We start from the raw sequence: 23830 nt of genomic DNA, 5'->3' as shown, positions 1-23830 counted from the left end.
CAACGAGAGGCTGAGAAATCAGAAGAGTGCTCGGAAAAAGTGCCAAAAGAGTCTTAAAATTATAAGAATTCTCTGATAAGTATCATGGCACTGCGACGTGGCACATAATGTGGCGCAGGTGAACGCAGTTATTCGCAATTACCGTCGGTAGATATCAATTAGATTCTTCAACGTCGAGACGGAATCCCCAATAGACTTCCGCCGAGTGCCGCGAAGCCCCAAATTTGCCGGAGACAAGCGGTCTAATGAAAATTCCATTTAGTCAAATTCAGAAATCGCTGCATTATTTCGTGTCGCGACGAGTCCCGCTAATTTAACACGCACGCGCACACACACACACACACATGCGCTAAGCGGGATATCAGCGACAAACGAGACAAACGCTGGCTGTTGCGTCACCGTTTCTCCAGAAACGTGCCCTCCAAACATATCGAGTCTCGCACAAATGGGAACTTCCCAGCAAATGAAATGGAAAGATACTTTGCTGACCTTCGGAAATCGTGTCGTATTTAGCGATCGTCTCCTCGATACCGAGAGATTTTTTGCATCCGCGAGACATTAACTCGGCGCGTCGATAAAGAAGACGTCAAGTCGACGTTTCACGCATCGATGACAATGCCCCGCATCGTGATCTCGTCATTAAAATAACGGCGATTTTAATCCGGCTGGCGACAATAACTTCGCCGTCGGCGGTCCGGTAAATAGAGCGAAGTGTTGTTACGGACGATGATTACGCGCGTAATTACTCCACGCGTAACGCGGGACGGTCGAGGGGCAGAACGGGGAGGTGGGAGCAGAGCGGCGCAGCGTGCATATGTCGGGCGCGAATATCGAGTGCACGCGGGAGTGGCATTGAGACGTTTTAACGAGTTTGTCCGTCGCGCTCGCGGATTAATAACGCCGATGAAGGTATACTAATGGCGGGACGCTCGCGAAAGTCCGACGCGCGGCGCGTTTTCACGCCGCCGACCGTCGTGACTTTTACTCCCATGGCCGCGCGCGTTCTCACGCAATTTGCATAATAGAATAGGAAATTTTACCCGTGCGGAACGCTGTATCGCGTCCGGATCCAACAACGGACAAATTGTTTTTTCACTCGCTAACGAGATAATAACGCGATCGCGCCTCCTGTAGCAAGAGGAAAAAGAGAAAGAACGAGAACAAGTTCTGACGGAGCAGAATCTCGAATCGTCGTCGTTGTCGTCGTCGACTTTTCCTCGCTGTTTCGCTCCGCTCTATTCGGCCTGCGCACGCTTTGACGAAATCTGAAAATACCAGGAGAATGGCAACGCAACAATCCCAGGTATTTGACACCAAAAGACCGTGCGATAATCCGCTTCCTTCTCTCATTCTCTCTCTCTCTCTCTCTCTCTCTCTCTCTCTCTCTCTCTCTCTCTCTCTCTCTCTCTCTCTCTCTCTCTTTCTCTCTCTCTCTCTCCCTCTCTCTCTCTCTCTCTCGTATGAATCCGCGGACCTCCCTTCCTCGTCCAGAGAGCGACGCTCTCCTCTCACGGGAGAACCGCACGACTTAAGGAGAACACGAGAGACGGTTTCGCGCAAAAGAAACGCAGCGAAAGGAAATCACCGGTCCGCGGGGTAGCTTCCGCGACGAGGTTTACCCCGAACACGGTAGCCGAACGGAAGAAAGGAAGGAAGAAAAGACGAGGCGGAGTCGCGGGGGGAGAGAAAGTTTCCTCCTTCCTCGAGAAGCAATTTTTTAGTGCAACCTTATCGTCGTCGTCGCTCGTCGTGGCCGCGACGCTGCACACGCGACCGCGGGGGCTCGCACGTGCAGCGGTAGGGGGTGAGAAGTTCTCGCGAAGGGGGCAAACAAAAGGAGTGCTCGGGATGCTGAGAGCGGAAGCGGGGCTCGGAGAGGCGGAGAGAATGTCGGAAGAACTCTCGTTGCCATTGACCTTCGACCAAGTTTCGCGAGCGCGCGCTGCCGATCTCCATCCGTCCCTCCCCCCGTATCCTTCCCCCCCTGCCACCTCCAGCGTTGCATACTTTGCCGAGAAGCGAACGTGCTTCGCGGGCCCGACGATGGCTGCTGTGCTTCAGACGCTGTAACGGGCGTGTTACCGCGTGTACGCTCTGTATACACGGGAGATGTAACTCGAATAATCGAGTAACGGGCTCCAATAATGGTATCTCGGCGCGATACGTTATACCGTGTCATCCATATTGATGTCCGTAATATCCGGATACGCCAGTTAATTGGTAGGTAGACGTCAATAAGTTACCGCGTCGTCGAGAAGAGCGCTCGCGCTACCGTCATAGGCGGGGAGAGAGAGAGGGAAGAGAGAGAGAGAGAGAGAGAGAGAGAGAGCCTGCGTGCGTGTCAATAAAATCGACGATGAATGTAATTCGCGAAATTGCGGATTTAATGGCTGCTGGATAAATAACCGTCGCCGCTGCTCTCGGCGGATAAGCGGCGGATGATAACCGATTCAAAGGGAGCCTACCGCCCCGTCCCGCCTTCGCTCGAGTTTTATCTGCTTTGCAGACGCGAGCGCTTTTTTAAAAACACACGTGAGTACACGGCTTCGTGAGCCGTTTATCGGGCCCGTAGCCGTTACGTAACCGATTGGCCGGCCACTTGGACGGCCGCGCAACATCGGCATTATTGCACTCGAGCGTACACAGAGGCGTCATTCCGTTACTGGTAAATCGAGGGGCCAAAACGCAGCCATCGCGTATCGTTTCGCCCGCTATATCCTCGAGAGATAGCACAATGGCGTTTTGGTGGCCTTTTAGCGAATGAAAGCTACCCCGGTCGCCTCACCTCTGTCCCTACAGGCCGCGACGGTTTCAGTTTCGAATCGCATCGACCCGGGACCGGCTTCGCGACACAGTGGCTCTCAAATGCATGCGCACGGGGACGCTCGACTGTTTAGCGATTCCGGAGAGGAAAGTCCGCATTTTTACCGCAGCGTCGGCTGTTAAATCAAGGAATTTCGATCGACCAGAATAATTCACCTAAAAAAAAAGTCATTTCAGAACAAGCGGAATCATCTGAATTTTAGAGGATTTTATTCTTATATATGACTTCAAGAGGATTTCTCTAAGATCAAGAGGAAAATATTATAAATACATTATTCTTAAAGTTGGAGGGATTATATGTTATATATATAATACAAATCTTACTGATTTTAACATAAATTTCCTCTTATATTACAGATTATTTAACCTTTTTCTAAAAGGATTATTATTTATTCTTACTGTACTTTATTCTTGCTGGTTATACTAGTTGATTTGAAAAAAATTATTATAATGTAAAGCAAAAAATAATATATATATATATATATATATATGTATTTCTGACTCCAATTCTACCATAAGTACGAATGAAATAAGATCATAAAAAATAAATTTCCAATCAGTTTTTTATGGACTTCATAGCTACAAAGATGTTCATCATAACTAATTGTATAAAACATAGTTAAAAAAAAGAATATATTACTCAATTTCTTGCAATAGATTACAAACTGTATTTGACCAGATATGGGTAAATTATCTGCGTCATATGTTACAGCAACACACACAGCTTTTTTAAAAAGCATTCCAAATATTCTGACCCATGAGCATATAATTATTTTTTCGTCATGTCATGGAGGTAGAACATGACTGAACAAAAGAAGCCGACATTCAAATCAACATATTCCTCTTCTTATAAGAGGAAAGTTAATTGATATAAGAGGAAATCCTCTTGAAATAACAGAAAAATAGTTAGAATAATATCTAATAAATTTTAGGTGAATGGTTCACTTTAATCGCTTTATCGAAAGAGGAATCCTTTTTCTGAAAAAGGCTTCGCTTAGAATAGGAAGCTATGAGAAAAATCACTTTACAAATAGAATACTTTTTTTAGGTGTTGCAATTAACGCCGAGTATCGTGATCACATGCAATGATTGTTTCAATTGATTGCTTCGATTCGATAGATTGTACACTGATCAATAATTAATCTCATCAACCGAGTAAATTATTCATAATTACGTTGATTGATAGTTACGATTGATTAATCTCGCGCAAGGGAAAGGGACCGGTTGAGTGGGCGTGACTGAGAATGAACCAAACGCGATCTGCTTGAAGTTTTCGCTCCCTCATCAGGTTAATTTAAACAATCTTCTTTCCAGCTGGTCATCGATTCGCCAGATATTTTAATCAGCTGACATTTTAATCGATTCATGCAGACGCCGCCTCACCGCGTCGACATCAGGAGAGCTTCACGAAGCCACGTTCTGTGTCCACAGTGTATTTTCGTTCGCAAAATACGTTTCGAGTATCGTCGCGTATCACTCTACGAATTTATCCATAATCTCTCTCACATTATCCGTCTCAATCAACAGCTCTGAAATCGACTGATCAATAATCATCTCAGTCATACGCAGGTCGCCCGTTTCTTCGCGCGTACGGTATTATACAATGTAAATAGTTAATGTTGCATGCACCGACACGACCAGCCAATCATGTCGCGTGACAAGACAGAGGTCGGTCATTTTTGTGTCATGTGCGCCTTGGCGCGTGACACCCGCGCGCACGCACGTTCGTTCGTTCGTTCGTTCGGCTGAGCGGAATTTTGCATCACGTAAAATATATAACGCTCCTCCGTTCGCCGTAGCACACGCCTGTCGCGGCTGCGTGATGTTTTCGATGTACGATCGGATATGTGTAGCATCCGAAATGGCTGTTAAATACATTCGATCAAATTAATCGCGCTAACGGTCATACCGTTAATCAACTGGATGCGACGGGACATGCCGGTATTAATTTAACCTTAATTCGACATGTGCGCACCGAGGAGCGCACGCGCGCGTTTCCTCCGACGTTAAAAAAAGGAGGAAGTCTGTCAGTTCGTTGTCGAAATACAATATTAACATGCATCAATATCGAGATTCGAATCAGACACGCGCCTCGTTCCCGCGACGGTAAGGTCGCAACCCGATTGACGAACAATTTCGTCCGGGCTGCATTTTTATCGGTGCGCGACGCGCCGCGCGATCGTTCGTCGTTAATAAACGGAAGTCGAGCGCAATAACGAACATAATCGGTGTACATAGCAAGAGAGAAAGAGAGAGAGAGAGAGAGAGAGAGAGAGAGAGAAAGAGAGAGAGAGAGAGAGAGAGAGAGAGAGGAAGAGAGAATGCACGTCGCGGACAATTTCGATATTAATACACCACGCAGATATGTGCGCGCGTCGCGTTGCACGTCCCGTCGTAATCGAAGCTAATACCGAGCGGTTAATTTTCAACTGCACATCGCTACGGCGCCCATCTTACTTGGCGCGCCCGCGAGCGTAACTTCGCCGCGAATAACAGCGCGACTGTGCAATGTTCCCGGCGCCCTGTCCTATCCGACTAATTCCATCGGCCGAGTGTCGCTTATATTATCTCCGAAGAACATTGCGGGAGAGGCGGAGATAGGGAGCGAGAGAGAGAGAGAGAAAGAGAGAGAGAGAGAGAGAGAGAGAGAGAGAGAGAGAGAGAGGAGAAGAGGGAGGGAGAGAGAGAGAGAGCATGTCGACAGGCTGCGTACGCATGAATATGCGTTCGTTGCGCATTCGCGGCTAATTGTACGTCTAGCAGCATCCATTGACGCGTACTCGACACTAATTACCGGCAAGATACGAGCTTCCGAACTTTAGCAGACGCAATTGTGAACGAGGGAACGGGGGGTGCGCACATGTGAGCACCGTTAATGCCTCTGTGATTAATGCACTGTTGATAAACGGATGATAACCGAAGTGGTGGTTCGAAAGAATCGGCAGCACCTCGAGTGGCAATCCCCGCGGAGAGCGCGTGAAGGAGCGTATTCCTTCTCGTTTGCTCGGCGCGGCTTCCCCGTCGCGCTCCCCTCGATCTCGACTTCGCTTCTCGGGAATTGCATATCGCGTCGCGTATTACACGAGGAAACTGTGGGACCGCGCGTCGAGAGATTATTGATAATTTGACATTCGGATAAATACCTTCGCGATCCGATCGGAACTCGACTCCTTCAATGGAATTCAATTTTCCCCCAAGAAGCGGAGGGGGGGGGGGAAGAGTCTTTCGCAGATATCACTATCGAAGGCATTAAAGATCAAACTCATTGGGGGCCGTTTTCTAAAATAATAAGGTGGGCTTCGCTCTAACCGAGAGTTAATTATCGAGGGACGCCGGGGAGAGAAATCGGAGAGACCCCGGCGTAGTGGCTTCGTTGATCAATCGAGATGCCTCTTTACCGTAAGTACCTATCGGGATACATTCCATGCGGTAATGGAATCCCGACGCGAGAGAGGCAGAGAGGAAGAAAAAGAAAGAAGGAAAGAGTGAGAAAGAGCGACATCAAAGGCTGAAATCCCGCGCTTCTTTGTGAAAACGATTCCACGACTGCGTCTCGGGAATCGCGCGTCCACCTTCCGGCCGATTCGAAGGCGACCGTCGGCGTTTCCGCTTTTGCAGACGCGTCTGTGTTGTTATTACACGCGTGTCATATGTTGCTGCATACTTGTGAAGCCAGAGAAAGACAGAGAGAGAGCGAGAGAGAGAGAGAGAGAGAGAGAGAGAGAGAGAGAGAGAGAGAGAGAACCCATCGCCAAACACGCCGATCACACGGCAGTACCAGAACGTCGAGAGCTCTCGGGACGCGCAGAGTCCCTTCCGTCCGTTATTTCACTAACTCCCAGTCCGGGGCGCCGTTAATTAACGCGTTCGTCGACAAGCCGTCCGTAATCACCGAGACAGAATGACGCGCGGCCTCGGGCCCTCGCGAGATCTACGCGTATCTGCTCGCCACCCCTCTCTCCTCGGTTACCCTCGCTACCCCTGGCTTGTCACCTCGCGTGCCGCGGTCCCTTCTCGCTCGTCGGCTGTATACGCTATTTTCCTATTTTCTTTACTTCGTCTCTTTCCTCCCCCTCGAACGCAACGTCGACCAGAGCGGATTAGATAACGGAGAAGCTGGCGTACGTACCGGTGTCTTTATAGCTTCCGCCGTGCGCGGGGCGCACCCACCGAGCGCTGCCATTAAGATTCCATAAAGAACGAAGGAAATGGCGATACATTTTGATAAGGCGGCACGTGTGAGTAAGTACGGTTCGTTCGACTGCGCCGCCGCCACCCCCGACGACGTTTTAGTAGCTACCGTGTAGTTCTCGCGCTATAGTGACTACGCGTTAAATTAACCCTTTATATCCTGACGGTATATTTAATTTTAAAAGCGCCGCTCTATATAAGCGCTCATAAGTTTTGGATCTTTTTTATCTGCGTCTTACATTTTCACATTTCTGTCAGTACTTATAAGTATCACTTTAAGATCATTAAATTGTTACAAAATTAATTTTCTTGTTCCTCATATTTATATTATGCCAAAAGATATTTGATTAGACGAAAATTTAGTAAGAAGGTCTTGGATAAATTAATTCAGGATATTAAGGGTTAAAATCGATTCAATCAGTCGCCTTAATTGAGAGAAAGTTCTCGCTCGAACCGAACAACCTCCTTTTTCTTCGCTTCTCTTCCTTTTGTTGTTGCGCGCCGTTGTTTTCTCTGTCGTTCAGCCGCGTTCGCTGAATTTCGGATCGCTCGAAGAACATGAGGCGGGGTGGTGCGAGAGCGGGACGGCAATGGCAGTTAATTTCAGCGCGCGTTGTACAGAAGGCGATGTTCGCGGGATCTCTCCCGCTAACGAGAGTAGGCACGGTAACGAGAGTGAGTAACGTGAGAACAGGCGCGGTAATAGTAGTAACCGGCCCGCGCGCGGTAACGGATACAGTCGGAATTGTAGCGATTCGACAAGTTAAAGGGAGATAGGAAGATGCGTGTGTACGCCCGGTGACGTTTCCAGGCGGAAAAGGAAAAAAATACATATTCGAATGTAAATAATCGCCGGAGCGACGGGATATCCGGTAGTTTGACGGCCGATCTCGTGTTTGGTGAACGAGAAGCGCGCGACGTTCGAAAGGGCCGCGCCGGTCGCCACCGTCCCCCTCCCGCTCCCACCCTCGCCACGCACTCGGGGGATTACTTCGGCAGTGACTGTGAAAAATAAGGCGCGGGGAAGCGAGCTCGGAAATACCAAATAGACTGTGTCAATATCTGCGTATGCGATGCACGTACATCGCCGCGGGAAACGAGCACCGCCGGAAACATCGGTAGTGAGCGAGAAATTTTCCGGCGTGTTATGTTTTACTAAGGACTGTTTGTGTTTGTATTTTATCCAAATACGCGTGTATGTACGTATCGTGCGCGTGTGTGGAATGGGAGTAAGAGAGAGAGAGAGAGAGAGAGAGAGAGAGAAAAGCGATTCAGGATGGGTGTATCGGGAATTTTGATATCTCGTCGCCGGGGCTTAACGACACTGTCTCCATTTTGCGAATGACATTTTTACAATTCCACATTTCAAAGTAGCGGAACTCCGAAGAGAGCGGCTCCCGCTAGGCTCCTTAAAAAATCCCCCGGAAAATCCTGAGCGAAGAGATTTCCTGACGTGACGAAGTTTTTTGCTTTCCAAATGTGCGGCCTGCAGTATTTCGGAGCGTTGTGTAGCTCCGATTAGAAGGATGCCGCAAAATTTGCGCTATCACTGACGCTCTTCCACCCCTTCCCCCTTTCTGTTACGTCCGAACACATTCGTGTACTAATTATTACGCGCGCGCGTACCTTGCGTACACAGCGCCGCTCGTCGCAATTGTCGCTGTAATGGCATCGCGAATTATGTGGCTAATTCCCTCTCTCCCTCTCCCTCTCTCTCTCTCTCTCTCTCTCTGCTTCTCGTTCTCTCGCTCGCTCGCTCAATCGAATTTCGCGAGCGGCGAATGAATCGTGACGATTTGCGCGGAATAACGATGCGAATTGAACGCCGTTAAGAAATACCGTGCGGCGGTGCGTTGAGGGAGATCGCGAAAAAAATATGCGTTCTCTATGAAAATTGTTCGGCGGCTGCCCGGTTTAAGGGGCAGAGGGAGGGCGATCGTGAAGGAAGGCCGGGGCGGATCGGCACTGCGGGACGCGAGCGCGAAACGCGCGTGTTATCGTGATCGTTTTAGCGGCGATAACGCAATTTCACGGTATGCGAGGCACTGCGTTCCGTGTAATTGAGCTGTGTTGCCTGTTTGAAAGGCACCGCTCGACCCGCATTCCCCGTCGGGTTATTCTTCGGAATAACACGTCCCTAAACGTCGCGTGTCGAGCTATCTAAATCTGCGATTTCGCCAGGAAATCCACCTCGCGGCGAGAAAGAGGTAGAGGGAGAGAGAGAGAGAGAGAGAGAGAGAGAGAGAGAGAGAGAGAGAGGGGGGGAGTATCGGTGAATTCTGGCGAGGTAGAAGCGGTGCGCGCATTACCGGCGAAGTGGAAGTTGACGTTTTTATTCGGCCGCTCTTTCCGCCGTGTTCGTGCACAAACGCGCGTGTGTTTAGCCCGGATGGAAACGGTCTCGAGTCCGCAGCGGAGAATCTGCAGCGGAAAGAGCCCGCGGGAATGGAAAGCGAGTGCGCGCGCTTTAGTCGCGAGGATTCAGGAGCGAGTAATTCATCGCGACGATCAAGTTTCCTCCTCCACAGCGACGATACTTTCTAGCGTTACGAGACGTACACACTCGTACTCGTAATTAATCGTAATTAATTAACAGCAGCAAACCAACGAAGAGCCGGCAGGATTGGCCGAGGGACCGCGCGCGAAATTCACGAGCGTCTTACTGTTAATTTGGAGACTCAATATTATCGTAATGTAGCGTTTGTACAAAGCGCGCTCGAAGCCGAAATTCAAACGGACACGAAACTATCGCCCAATTTAGACTGCCACATATCATTAGCGCGCGTATTATGATTGACAACACTTACCCTCGTTAACGGGCTGGCGCGGCTTGTAGGACATGTCTGGAAAGAAAAAAGGGTTAGTATTAGTGAAATTAGTTACAGAGCGCACACGTACACACGTGAGTCGATTATCCGCAAAGCTCTCGCGACACCTCCGACCGTCACCACAATTAACACAAACAGGACAGATCCCTCCATCGTCGTAGTTTTCTTTCCTCTTTACCAAACGACCAAACGACAATTTTCCAACTATGCCCCACGCAGCCCGGAGATATGGGAGATCTTTCGATCGACCCAAGATCGAGAAACCTCCGACATGCGAGAGAGCGGCTGAGAAAGTCCTGGATTTCTACTGCAGCAAAAGCCGCTTGCAACCGACACAAAAGAGAAGCACAAAAGTCTCGCCGAGGCATCGTCGATTAACAACATGACCGCGAGACACTCCACATACGTCGTAATGCAATTCGGGCGTGCGACTGCGGCGAGGACATGCATTTCGCCGCTGGGGAACAAATTTATGACGTTCGCGCTTAACGCGGATCTCATTACGAGCTGCTGGCGGCTGTCTTCGTCCGGCCGTTTAAAGTGTAAACTAATTACAACGACACACGATTAGCATTGCGCGCAAACTGCGCGAGAGACCGCCTACGTAGAATTGAGTCATTTATACCAGCGCCTACACGGCGTGTGCGCGGAAAGATTTATTTGTTTAACTTGAGCGGCTTAATTAAAGACTTTAATTTAATTAAAGTCCACCTTAATTAAGTGGCCATTCTTACCGGTTGTCCGGGACAAGCGACGGCTCTCTTGTCGCGTAACGAGCCTCGCGAGACGCGGGGATATTAAAACGCACAAAGGGAGTCCACGATGACCCGGTCTCTACGCGGACGGGAACGCGGAAGATGCGCGTATCCGTGCAGAGTGCAGATATTCGCTGGAAGTACGGGCGATCGACGGAGCGAGGTTACACGCAATATCGGTTTTTGTTGATACACGCGTGTTTATTCGCAAATAACAGGCAGTATCGATCCTTGCTGTTGTCGGCAGAGCGCAGCGATACAGCGCGGCGCAACGATGGAATTTCACCAAGCTGCCGAAACGCCCGAATTGCGCTCCCGCAGCTTTATTCCGTCCGTTTCGCAAATTGCGCGAGCGCCCCCTTCGCGCGATTTTTATTCTTTCGAATTAGCCGGCTTTCTTTCACCGACGCGGTAAACGGAAAATTGCAAAGCACCGAGTCGGAGGACTCAGACCGAAGGGAATTTCGATTCCGTGCGCTGGGGTGCTCTGAGAAGCTCTCAACCTCGTGGAACTTTTATAATTATCCTCTTCAAGCGGCCCTTTAATGGAGAGATCTCACGTGGGGTCCTGTAACGTCGAAAATAATTACAAGTTTCCATACGAATTTATGCGGAGCGTGTGCGGCAAGCGTATTGTTTAACAGCGACTATTCATCCCGGAAGCAGCGCAAGATCGGTGACGTATTGTCGACATGTAAACGGTAACGAAGAACAAAATTGGAATTTCCTAGCGGAAAGGGAAATATCGACGTGTCGGAGCAAGAGGGAAAGAGAGAGAGAGAGAGAGAGAGAGAGAGAGAGAAGCAACTACACCTGATCGTAGTTTAATATTAATTTTTCGCTTTCGCGCTACCGTCATTTTAACGTTTACACATGAAAATCTGGGCCAAAAAGGACCGAATTAGATTCTTATAAAGAAAAATGTAAAAGTTTCAAATATACCATCATTGAATATTGGACGCGATCGTTTGACTCTGACGGGAGAATAAAAAAATGCCCGACGATATGTGGCAGACTTATTTTCCAAATTTTCATCGCACATAAGATACTGCATAATAACCATCTACCGCGTCAAATCAATCTCGGGATAATATTTTTATTAATTATGCTCCTACAGAGAAAAAGAGAGAGAGAGAGAGAGAGAGAGAGAGAGAGAGAGAGAGAGAGAGAGAGAGAGAGAGAGAGAGAGAGAGAGAGGGATGAATTCATCGGAGCTTCATAGAAACCTTGGAAATTTTTCACATGTATGTAAAATGTTTGTTATACATGTATACTGCTCTGCATTTCTAGATAATATTTATAATCATATCGCCCGGTATCCTCTTCCAATCTCTCCCCTCGGCAAAAAGAAACAGAAACAGTTTGCAATTATTCTAATTAATTTGCATTAAAAATATCCCCACCTCCCGCGTTGGTGGTAAAAAATAAAATTGTTCACGCGAGCGTCGGCTTAATAAACCTCGACGAGACTGAGCGGGACAGACGCGTCGTATTCATCGAGCCGGTCGGTGAAGAATATATCGAGACGAGAGAAGCAAAACGAAGGGGAATAAATATCTCTCCGTCACAAACACGCTGCAACTCCGGTGCGTTCTGTATTGAAACACGCGACGTGGATAGCGGTGTGTTAAGAGTGCGCGAGTCGGGGTTGCCATAAATTTCTAAATTGAACATCGGCAAGAGAATGCACCGTGTCGTCCAGGACATCGCTCAAGATCGCATATATATGTGTATAAATATACACAAATACACGCGCTCTCTTCCCCGTGTGCACGTATACACACGGGTGCCGTCGCTGCAGTTTCAACCACGCGGCGCCGCCAAAGCGTCGATATGTATGCGGACCGACTCTATGAGAATTTGTGTACGCCGATATCGCGCCGATATTTCCGCTTCCGGTACGAGATACGGCGCCGCGGGGTTGACGCGCACGGGAAACACATGTCGCCGCTCGCACAAGCCGCAAAGGATGATACACGGTCGCTTGTGAGACTCGTGTATCCGTTCGCTCGTGCGTGAGTGCGTGCGTGCGTACCGTGCGTGCAAAAGTCCTGTCAAGCTAGCCCCTCCCCCAACGTAAAAACGCAACAACGACTGGGACATATCGTAAACTTAGTGCTATTTATATGCTAATTAGTTGCCCCCGAGTCCCGATTTTTTGTGCTCCGCTCGTCTGACAGGAATTTGCGGTAAAAGCGAGGGGGGAGGCATCAAGTTTGGCCTCCTCCATTTCGATACGGAGCGCTGCAATCGAAAAAAACTTGTTCTTAGAAAGTGGAAAACATTCTGGAAAAATAAAAGAGTTATGATAAATTATATTATATACTATATTTCAATAAATTGTGTCAAATTAAATTATATTATAATAACTTAAATTATATTATAATAACTTAAATTATATTATAATAACAGAGAGAGAAAATTATATTATACAACCCGAGCAAAAAATTGTTAGAGCCATCCTTATAAAGCATAAGGCCCGATAAGGCTGAAAAGTAGGATATCCTAAAAAGGGATGCATCATTATTGCCACATCAGGCTCCGAGATGGATCTTTTAGGGATGCCTTAGATTTTACAAAATAAAGTTTTGATAGGAAAAGCTGAGAAGAGTCTTAGAAGGATCTTTTAAGGATGCTTTAGATATACAAAATCAAGTTTTGTTATAAAAAATTAATAAGATCTGAAGCGGATAATAAAATTGTCATAATTTAACATTGTTTTAGTAGGTACGCTTTATCTGGTTTTTTAAAGATTTTTTTAATTATACCGCAATTAAAAACAAATTTTATTAGTTTTATTCATTGCCATACTCATTAGTCTCTTCTAAAGATTTTTCTAGTATTGCCTTCGTTTTGAAATGCAAACTTCAATAAAAACAATAGCAGAATTTTTATGTCTAAAGAATGCTATATTTTATTGTAAAGTATTCTATATTCTTAAAATAAATTTTAAAAATAAAATAAAAAAATTCTTGTTGTATATTAACAAGGTTATAAAGAAATAAAAAAAAGTTATAATTTAAATATCTTGGAATGAAAACAACGAATATATTTATTCAAGCAATAATAAAAATATTTCCCTATAAGGCCCTATTAATATTGCCTTATAAGGCCTTGTTGATACTGTTTTATATATTATATATTATATATATATTTTATAAGGCCCTCATAATATTGCCTTATAAGGACCAATTTTCTACTATTTGTTACATCGTGCAAGGCCCTTGTTTTTCTATCCCTACCAAGGTCCGATTAATGTTAGGGAAAAGAATCAGGCCTTCACCAGAGCTCTATATTAATTTTTCTACTCGGGAAGTTATGTTATATTATAGTGAAAGAATTAAAGATTTACAAAATAACAGTAGAAAGATTTAATGACAATGAAGAAAATCTTGGTGCCGAAACTTTACTAGCACGTAAATGAATTTTGCGGCAGGTTCTGGTCGTTCTTGCATTGGCGGTGAGAGGGGAGGGAGAGGGGCTAATTTGCGGACACATGTAAGATGCATCATCACGCAATTCGCGGTGAGAAAGAAAGAGAGAAACAGAGAGAAAGAGAGGGAGAGAGAGAGAGAGAGAGAGAGAGAGAGAGAGAGAGGGAGAGGGAGGGAGAGAGAGAGAGAGAGAGAGAGAGAGAGAGAGAGAGAGAGAGAGAGAGAGAGAGAGAGAGAGAGAGAGCGTGTGTATGTGTGTATGTGTGTATGTGTATGTGTATGTATGTGTGAATGAGCACAGAAAGCGCGTATAAAAGTCCTGACTGATGAGATGTCTCCTGTGAAACACGATCGGCCACTCCTCAAATGGTACTTCCACCTCGCCGTGTAATTCGTCACGCGTAATATTCGTCGCGTTTACCGTCGCGCAACCGCCGTTGTCTCGCTGCCGCATTCTGCCGTTGCTTTATGTCGCGGACTTCCCCGCACAGGTTGCGTTGCTCGCGATTAATACAAATATGAATGATTAATACTAATGTAGATGTAGGTTAGTGTAAATGCTCGCGTGAATTAATGTAAATGCGGACGAATGTGTGTGACCGATAGCTACATTTGAGTAGGACATGCTCAAGCATGACGCGAGCACGCCGCAGTGCGAACGCTCTGCAACGCGAGCTTTATTATTATTAATCCCGTCATTATTATGTATTTATGTTTGCGCACGATTTTTCCGAGCTTTCTTCTCGCACGCTCGCGACCTGATCATTTGCATAAAGTCTGCAGTCTTTTTCGTCCCGCGAGTTTATAAACACGCGAAATTAACGAGACCGCGTATCTCTGTGCTCGAGCCTGCGCATTGACAACTGTATCACGTATATGCTTGAATATGACATTTCGAAATATATTTTCACATAACTTGATAAATGAAAACCCCAGGCGCGCGGAAGCAATTTACAAGCGGAAGCGTGAGAAAAGAGTGTCGAAAGGAAGAGCGTGGCGAGAACTTTCTGCAAACGACCATATGTATGCACATGCGCGTGCGTCTCTCGCGATCGCGTTTCGGAATCGCGCCCGCATATTCGCCTGACGCTCGCAAGTTTCTCCGTGCGAGATAGATATCAACGGGACACCGAGGCCGCCTGACCGGATATCGACTCGACGGCGGATAACGATCGAGACAAGGGGAAGTAACACGATTGAATGAGCGCGTTAAACGGGGCAGCAGAGTTACGGATTCGCGCGTTCGGAACTCGGCAGAAACGGAAGGCGCCGCGTCCGGAGGATCGCGCGGCTCGATTTTATGCGCTCTCGGCCGACCCGACGGCGCATTGTCGCCGGAGAAATAATCGAACGGCGAATAGTGATGAAAGCGAGCGAGCGAGCGAGCGAGCAGTTGGGATCTGTCTTGGATGATTTCTGCCGCAGTGTAAGGAACAGTTACAGCGCATTGTCACGCCCGTCTTTATCGTTTAGGATACAGGGCTCCAGGATGTGTACGCGTATTATCGCATCGTATATCGTACATCGATAGATCGCGGCCACCGTAAAGGGATATCGTATCAAACGAGACATCTTCGTCTTATCTGCGGTGACGATAAACGATACGGGTGTGTACACACACACTCACTCCCTCTTTTTCTCTCCCTCTCTCGCTTTCTCTCTCTCTCTCTCTCTCTCTCTCTCTCTCTCTCTCTCTCTCTCTCTCTCTCTCTCTCTCTCTCTCTCTCTCTTGAAAAGAAAGAAGAGACACTTTCGCGGTAAAGACGCGTGCTGTTATCCGTGTAAGCGCACTTTATTTTGCGTAAACAAGAGTATGCCCTTATCGCGACCACCGCTGAAAAACACCGTAAAAATCACGAGGCGTAGCGCGATAAGAATGTAAATCGCGCTACGGGCGATCGACGAGCGATGAGCGTTCGAGGTTGTCGAAATCGCGCGGAGCATTCTGTGCCGCGGAAAGCGGGGACACCCTGTAGAAAGCGCGACTGGAATGGAACAGAGAATGCGACCGCGTGTCCTGGTCGAGATCATCCGCATCTACAATGTGGCCGGAACCAACACGGTCAATGGACGCGTGTGTCGGTAACGTTTCTGCGCTCCGATCCTCTCAACGAGGCCGAATCGACATGCACCGCATGTCCCTGACCAATTGGATGCCAGTTGGCTGGTCAATCCGGTAAGCTGCTTCTCGCAACATCAGTCTGGCCTCGGATCGCCGATGTCCATATCGCGGATGCTCGATGTCCGTCGATAATATTCGCCGCGCGTCGGCGAAACGTCTGGCTTCGCTTTATTACAGTTCGCAGCGCGATTTTGCGCGCGATCTTACTTCCGAGGCTGCGCTCGGGTTGAATGGGTGCGATCCAAAAGTCGTGAAGGAAGCTCGCGAGAAGGGCGGATAGGAAACGCGGGGTCGACGTCTTTGATGTGTTAAGACCTGGAAACGTCGATTCACGTCTTTTTACAGGAGAATGAAGCGCGATGCACCTACAAATTCTCTTTGATATCCTTCCACCAGAAATAATATTTATTAATCCTTTGGTAATATTCATTAGAGCTCCAATTATCATTCGTAATTTTGGGACAATATACCTTGATGAATATTATATGTGAAAACATTATTCGTGTATTCGTTAATCGCGCGCTTCAATTTTGAATAGAATATCACAGCTACATTTACGTGTACAGAGATCGCAAAATGTGAATATTGTTGATAGCTGTCGAGGAAAATCGTGTTTTGCTAATTGAACTAACCATTGGCTGATGTAGAAATTATTTCTTTTTCTTGGCAATATGGTTAAAAATATCGGAAGCAAGGATTGAGCAATGCTAAGAACAGCCGGTTGATGATGCTTTAAAATTATCTATAACGGGCGATATTCGTACGCATGCTGTATGCACGCGAGATCAATGGGGAGCAAGTCTGACCGGCTCTGCAAATATCTACTGCGCGCGCTAAAGATCTCCTGTACTACTGAGCGCGGTAGATTTACGGTTTAAGTTCCGCATGCGAGTCTATCGAATCGTTCGCGCTGAACGTTGCGCGGATTAGGAGATACCGCGAATTTACTTATTGCTCCGAAAGAACAGACGAAACGCGATTTCAACATAAAGCCGGATGTTTCTGATAAAAAGACGGTCTCAATCTGAATGTTATTCTCCCTCGAAGCTTGACGATGCAAAGAAACGCGAACTTTTCTATGTAGCCCGTGACGACGATGTGACGTGATAAACCGCGGTTATCCTTGCATTTTAAATATTTACTCATTTGCAAGTATATACGCTTGTGCATTCTTGAAGCTTCACGCAGAAAAATATATGCTATATTTAAAAGATATTACTCGTTTCATAAATTTATATATCCGCAAATTTGTCACAAGTTTATTACAAACTCCAAATGTTTAGTGAAAATACATTCTGAGTCCTAATAAGTTTAATATCTTCAATCAAGAATATTAAATTAATTTCGAAAAGTCCGAAATATAAATATAAATCAAAATATAAATTAATGTAAAAATTCAATTTTTTCCTTCTATATAGAGAGGACAAATCTTATAATCTTCTTACATATAAAGGAAAGAAATACTTCTTTCGAGTCCATAATGATGACCTCTTTTAAAATTTACGATGGATATATTTTAAGACCATTACCAAGAAAGTATCCTTTGTTGTAAGATAACCATCGTTTAAAAGAAGGAGAGTAAACCGAGTAATCGTTTCTCTCAACGATCGAATGACATTTTTCTCGTGTTTGAAGCTTAGAACATACCAAATAGTACAACCTCCACTTTCCATCGAGAGATGGAACGTTTCCTCTCGTCTACTAATTTAAGGAGCAGAATCTCTCGGCTTAACCCTTTAACGCCTACTGGTAACTATAGTTGCCAGAAATGTACTTAAGAATCCATAACTTAGTCACAAAAGGAGATATTTTCGTTTTCTTTGCACCACTCTAAAGGTGAATTTTTCTTCTAAAAAATGGTATATAGATTGTATGTAGATTCGGTTTAGTCTGTTTCTAGCTCAGTTAGTTTTAATGATAACATGTTTTGTCAAATTCCAAGTAGCTATAGTTAGCATTGTTACTGACATCTAGAAGTGCACTATAAATGAATAGATTGGTATCTGTTCTAATTTTATACATTTGGAAGCTTTCTCAGATGCAAAATGTAAAATTAAAAAGATACAGAAATTCAAAATGACGAATCCAATATAGCGGACACGAAAATCAAGAAATCAACCTATTTTCGTGAAACCTGGTGACCTGCAGTTTTTTATGCGGCGAAAAATGGAAGGACGATTGACTATCTAAATGGTGATCTATAAGATATTCTTCTGAAATAGTAAGCTTGATGCTCTGAATAAACTTCACTCACAAATACAGTAAAGTTTCAGCTCAAAAATGTCAAGCTGACCATCAGAGTTATGTCGTATAGATGACCCTTCATTTTTCTCTGTATAGGTTGCTCATTTCGTATATGCTTTTAGGATCCAAGTCATATTTACCAGTAAACAAGAAACGAACGATGAGAAAAACCAATATAAAATTCTGATATTTTTTTTGGGTATCACTATTTATAGTCTCAGTTCAAAGAAACTCAAACTTTATTCTTAAAACACTTATAAAAAAAGTCGGGCGTTAAAGGCTTAAATCCAGCTCGCGAGACATTCGTTCGCGCTTGGCGCGCGGGAGAAAGTTAAGAACGGGGAAAAGTCTCGCGCGCAACGACGACGCGATCAAAAGCCGCTCCCAAGTTGTTACAACGAGCATAAACGGCAGCATGCCTGACGAGTCGGCTAAACCGACCCATTACTTCAGCCGGGCGTCGGGGAAAGCGCGGAAAATAGCGTTCGATCGCGGCCACTCGCGCCGGCGATTGATTTCCGCGATATTTCAAGGAAACTTCCGTCCCTGCCCGACACTTTTCACCCTTCTCCCCCCCCCCCTACCGGTCCTGAATCGAGCCCGGCGAAAAATGAAGAAAGTTTCCCTTCCGTGTTCGTGCTCACGTCTTTCGTAACTGCGCCCACGTGCGCGATATACTTACGCCGGACGTGTCGATTCTTCGTCTTCGGTGGAAATCTACGCGCGCGAGCGTGCGACGATGGGGGCTCTGGCAGGAAAAAGGGACGTGCGTTAAGTGATATAAAGCGCAACAAACCCGACGGAGACGCGAGCGCGTGGGAACAGTCGATGACGGTCGGACGAGCGATATAGCGCGTCAGGGTTCATGCCTTTCGACGGTTATGGCGGAGAGACGGGCGACCGAGGATCGTGAAAGTAACTTCCATCATCAGCCTCTTTTTTTCTTTGACCAAGAGATATGAGCAACAAGAATGCACACAAACGATGAGGCTGTTGATGATAATCGACGGTAACAATGAGGCGTTGCGATGTGATTTGCCGCCGGGTGATTGCGTCGATGCAGGATCGGGCATTAGATTATTATTATTATTATTATTATTATCATCATCATCATCATCATTATAATTATTATTACTCTTATTATTATTATTATTAAACGAATATTAAATGATCACTAAATGAACGTAATGGATATTCATGCGCCTCTTGCGATTTTTCTACCGCCTCTTTTTCCCGCCTCTTTTTCCCGCCTCTTTTTCCTCTTTTGCTTGCCCACTTCTCCCCTCTCGAAACTTTTCTTCATCCACTCGAAAAAAGTTTGGAGCAAACCCTCTTATCAGATAATATTACAATCTTATGTAAAACGGCTAATGAACCCTCACGTGACTCCTCATCGTGTCAAGTGTGTGCAATTAGCCCTACTCTTTTCCGCTTTAACATTGTAATACCAAAGTTTGATCAGCGTGTTCTAGAATTTTTCTCCCCCCCCCCTCTCTCTCTCTCTCTCTCTTACGACGCATTAAAACAACTTGCCGTTGAAGCGAGTAATTTCGTGACGGGTCGACGGAATGATACAGCAGTAATGCATGATCCCTTCGTAAGAGAGAGGGACGTAGGGCGCGAGAATTCGGCCTCGTGATTGCGGCCTACTCGGAAATTCCATTAAGCCGTCAACAATTAGCCTTGTCGGCGATGACGACAATTGACGATGACGGTGTTGGTCGCGCGACGCGGCTAATAATTGAAACGCCCGTTAGCCGAAAATATAAGCCTGACGGTCCGTGGAAAGAGGCGACGGTGGCGGCGTCCGACGTGTCACCGCGATATTATCGGGGCGCGAATCATCGGGTATTTGTAACGCGCGTCAAAATTCCCCCCCCCCATCCCTTCGACGCTCCACCCGCGTGAATCATTATCGCGAATACAACGGCGCAGCGTGTCACTCTGCCGGATCAAGCGTCAATTCGCGACCGCCACCGGCCAGCGAGCGAGCGAAGTAACGAATAATTCGAGCGAGGCATCGGAAAGAGATTTGCGAGAGTTTATTGCATAAAATTCGACAAGCAACAACTGGCAGCGATTGCCACAACGTTTTACAACTCGACAGTTTTCAGTCTCGCCGACCGTTTCATATTCATCGGCGAATTGTCGTGTTTCTGTTTTACAAAACTCTTGCATCGCCCGATAAAATCTGGTAAATTTCTCGGCACGTACGTTACGAATTTTTTTGCCCGCTACAACAGAGCGGGACAGAAATTTGGAGAGAGAGAGAGAGAGAGAGAGAGAGAGAGAGAGAGAGGAATAGAGAGAGAGAGAGAGAGAGAGAGAGAGATGAGGGAATTTTTACGCCCGGCGGCATCGACAACTTAAATCGCGAAGCTAGTCGGAACGAGAAATTCGACGGGCATTAACGTTGTTCCATCACGACGACGACGACGACCAATGGACGACGACGAGGCGGTTACGACTTAAGGCAACCGTGAAATGGCTTAACGGATAATTACACAACGAGGAAAATCGCCGATAAAGCGCGACGATATATCAACCGGTTAAGGAGCCGGCATTAAGCCGGGCTGGGGAAACATTTCCTTGCCGCATGCATGGCGGAATATTAATGCGAGAATGGTAATTTACGGCGCGACAAAAATATCGCAATCTTCCTCCGCTTCGACGTTAATTTCTTTCGGCGTTACTCGATAGCGCGGCGCGCCGTCTTCATTCCGGAACAGCCGTGAATTTCTGCTGCAATAATGAATTAATATCACGCGATCGAGCGATCGATCTATCTCCACAGGCGACAGGCGATAGCGGGCTGAAACTTAATGGTCGCATAATTGTATATTGGTATTAAGAATAAGTTCTTGCTGAGGTAGCGACTCGGCTACGAAATTATAATGATCTCGGACGGAAGCTTCAGTCTCGAGTGAAGTGCACGCGACGTAAATATCAATATTGGCCAATATTCACGTGAACTAACTACAAGTAACTAATTGCCATTAACTTTATTTGCCGTTATTAACACACCTTAAACATGGCGATTCTAAGTGATTCCGCAGAACATATAGAGAAAGTACAGAGAAAGTAAATCCAAGATATATATGGAGAGAATGTAGAACGCATAGAATTAAATATGTTTCGAAAAAAGGATTCAGGGCAGATAGTATTCACAAAATGCAAGAAAATGGTCCTAATAAATATGGGCCAAAAAATTTATATCGTCGAAGTTATAGACAGTTATTTATTTTAATTAAAGCAAGTGACTTGGTTACTTCTGGTGTTTTTGTATTCTCCGATGTACTTTGTCTATTATTTATCGGTAAAAAATACTATGCTTTAAAGGAAACTTCAAAAAAATTCCTTTACTCTTGCACGGAATTTAAATAAACATCTATTTTCTTCCTATTTATGCACGCGCTTCACCAAACAATTGATAATCACATATCCTCGTGAGCAATCAACTGTTGCAGAGAGTTATCACAAAGTTTTCACAACAGAGTAAAAATGACATTGTACTCTAATCAGAAAATGGCAGAAATGCATTTCACCAGAAGTGAGTAAATCACTTGCTTCAATTGAAATAAATAATTGTTCATAACTCTGACAATATCAATTTTCCGACCCATATTTATCAGAACTATTTTCCTATCTGCTTGAATCCTTTCTCTAAAACCCTGCGTATAGAATATACAGGGCGGCCCAATTTAAAACATCTCGAAAGAAGCATATTATTCGAGAAAAATGTTTCAGACTAAAAGTTATTTTAAAGGAGGGAGGGGATTTAAGGGGACAATCAATTGTCTTGTGACCTAATCTGACCTTGTTCAGACTTTTGTCTGAAACATTTTTCTCGAGTAATCCTTCCGAGATATTTTAGATGGACGTTCCAAAGTATCTGTAAGTGCCTGTCAGATACGAAATGCAGAATGCAATGTGTGCGATATAGAATTTTACGAAGTACAGGAATAGAGATGACAACGGAATCTACAGCGGAAGCTTAAACACACATTATGCCATTTCGACACTCGACCTTATCGAACGTTTGCAAGGCGAATTCGACTGATTCGTACAAACAACCTACGGTGATAGCGCATAACAGCGCGAGCAGCAAGCCGCGATTGCCGTCGTAGTTACGCAAAATTAACTCCTGCGTGCAGTCTTCCGATTTAACGAAACGGACTCGATGACCCGGCCGGTCGATGCGGCCGATGCAGACCGAGCAGAAATTGTAACCGGTTAATTAACATTCCGCGCAACTTCGCCGTCCGCGCGCTGCCCCGAGGTGGTAATAATCAAGTCGACGAGCGGAGCGACGACATTCACCCAAGCCCCAACACACCTTCGTATCGCTCGATAATGGCTGAAAGGAGCGTAAAAACGCGCGATGAGGGCGGACGTCAATCAGCGCTCAGTCGCGCGCACGCGCTGGCGAACGCGAACGCGAGCGCGCTGGAAATTACAAAGTTCCGGCGAACTCTCGGCCGTAAGTTTGACGTTTTTAACAAGGCGCAACCCCGCCGGTTCGCGTTCAGTTTTTCCGAAAGAATTTTACACTGCCCCGGAGGGGAGGTGGAGTGGACGGGGAAAACGCCGTGCAGCGTCCGGAGGATGAAATGGCGCGGAAACTGCCCTTACGCCCGCGAAATCGCGCACCGGAAAGGGGATGGCGAAGAAAGGCCGCGCGCGCGCGCGCGACGGTTTTATTAAATTAAACGTCAGTTCTCCCGACAAGGCTTTTCCCAAGGAGTCGTCCTTAGCGACCGGCTTCCGCGCTCTTTCCGCCCGTCAGGGTCGTGAAGGCTGACCGTGTCAGATCGCTGTTCGCTTGCTCGCTCGCTTGCTTGCGGCTTGCGGCGCCTCGGCCGGCTTCTTGTCTCGCGGTGAAATTAAATCTATCCTTCCTTTGTCGCGCATTTATTTTATAAGAGCCCGTCGCGCCGTTATAATCTATGCGGTTACAGATCAGTTCTCGAGAGGAGAAATGTACTGTGCAGCGGTATGCGTCTTCTCCCCCCTTTTTCCTTGGTCACATTATCGCCGGCGGAAGAGAAATGTACATTCGACGGTTGTCTCAGCGAAGAAAATTATCGAGCGGATAAATTCGTTTGCGCTTGCGAATCGACTCGCGTTTTCGCGCGAGCACGAAAGAGAGAGAGATTGGTTGTAAATTAACGCGACAATGAACGAGCTAAACGCGTTTCAGTTGGAAAGAAATGACAGAATTTCTGGTACTTTCAACCGAACCCCAGAAATTCTCTTCTCTTCGACTGAAATGTCTTTGATTCGTCATTAATTCGATTGAACTTTTTTCTCCGTACGTCGTTTCCTCCGTCGCGTTAATTTTCTCGGCCGACTCAACGTCTCGAGCGCCGATTTTGAAGCGAACTCAGATTCTAACGTTGTTTGTCTCTTTCTCTCTCCCCCCACCCCTCTGTT

At 46.3% G+C, this 23830-nt stretch overlaps 1 protein-coding gene across 1 annotated transcript in view; it reads right to left on the bottom strand.

Moving 5' to 3' along the window:
• The window catches only part of LOC109504216 (uncharacterized), a gene marked incomplete at its 3' end in the record, with an annotated part of 514465 nt that overhangs the window by 357218 nt on the left and 133417 nt on the right, over positions 1 to 23830 (bottom strand). Inside the window, exon 3 of the mRNA XM_019843207.2 lies at positions 9822 to 9857. Coding sequence (XP_019698766.2) covers positions 9822 to 9857 — 36 coding nt within the window. The remainder of the gene's footprint in view (positions 1 to 9821; positions 9858 to 23830) is intronic.

This window comes from Harpegnathos saltator, unplaced genomic scaffold (genome assembly GCF_003227715.2).
Source record: "Harpegnathos saltator strain DR-91 unplaced genomic scaffold, Hsal_v8.6 scaffold210, whole genome shotgun sequence".
In the NCBI taxonomy this organism is placed as follows: domain Eukaryota; kingdom Metazoa; phylum Arthropoda; class Insecta; order Hymenoptera; family Formicidae; genus Harpegnathos; species Harpegnathos saltator.
Note: the sequence above shows the minus strand (reverse complement) of the source record. Positions and strands in the feature narration are given on the sequence as shown.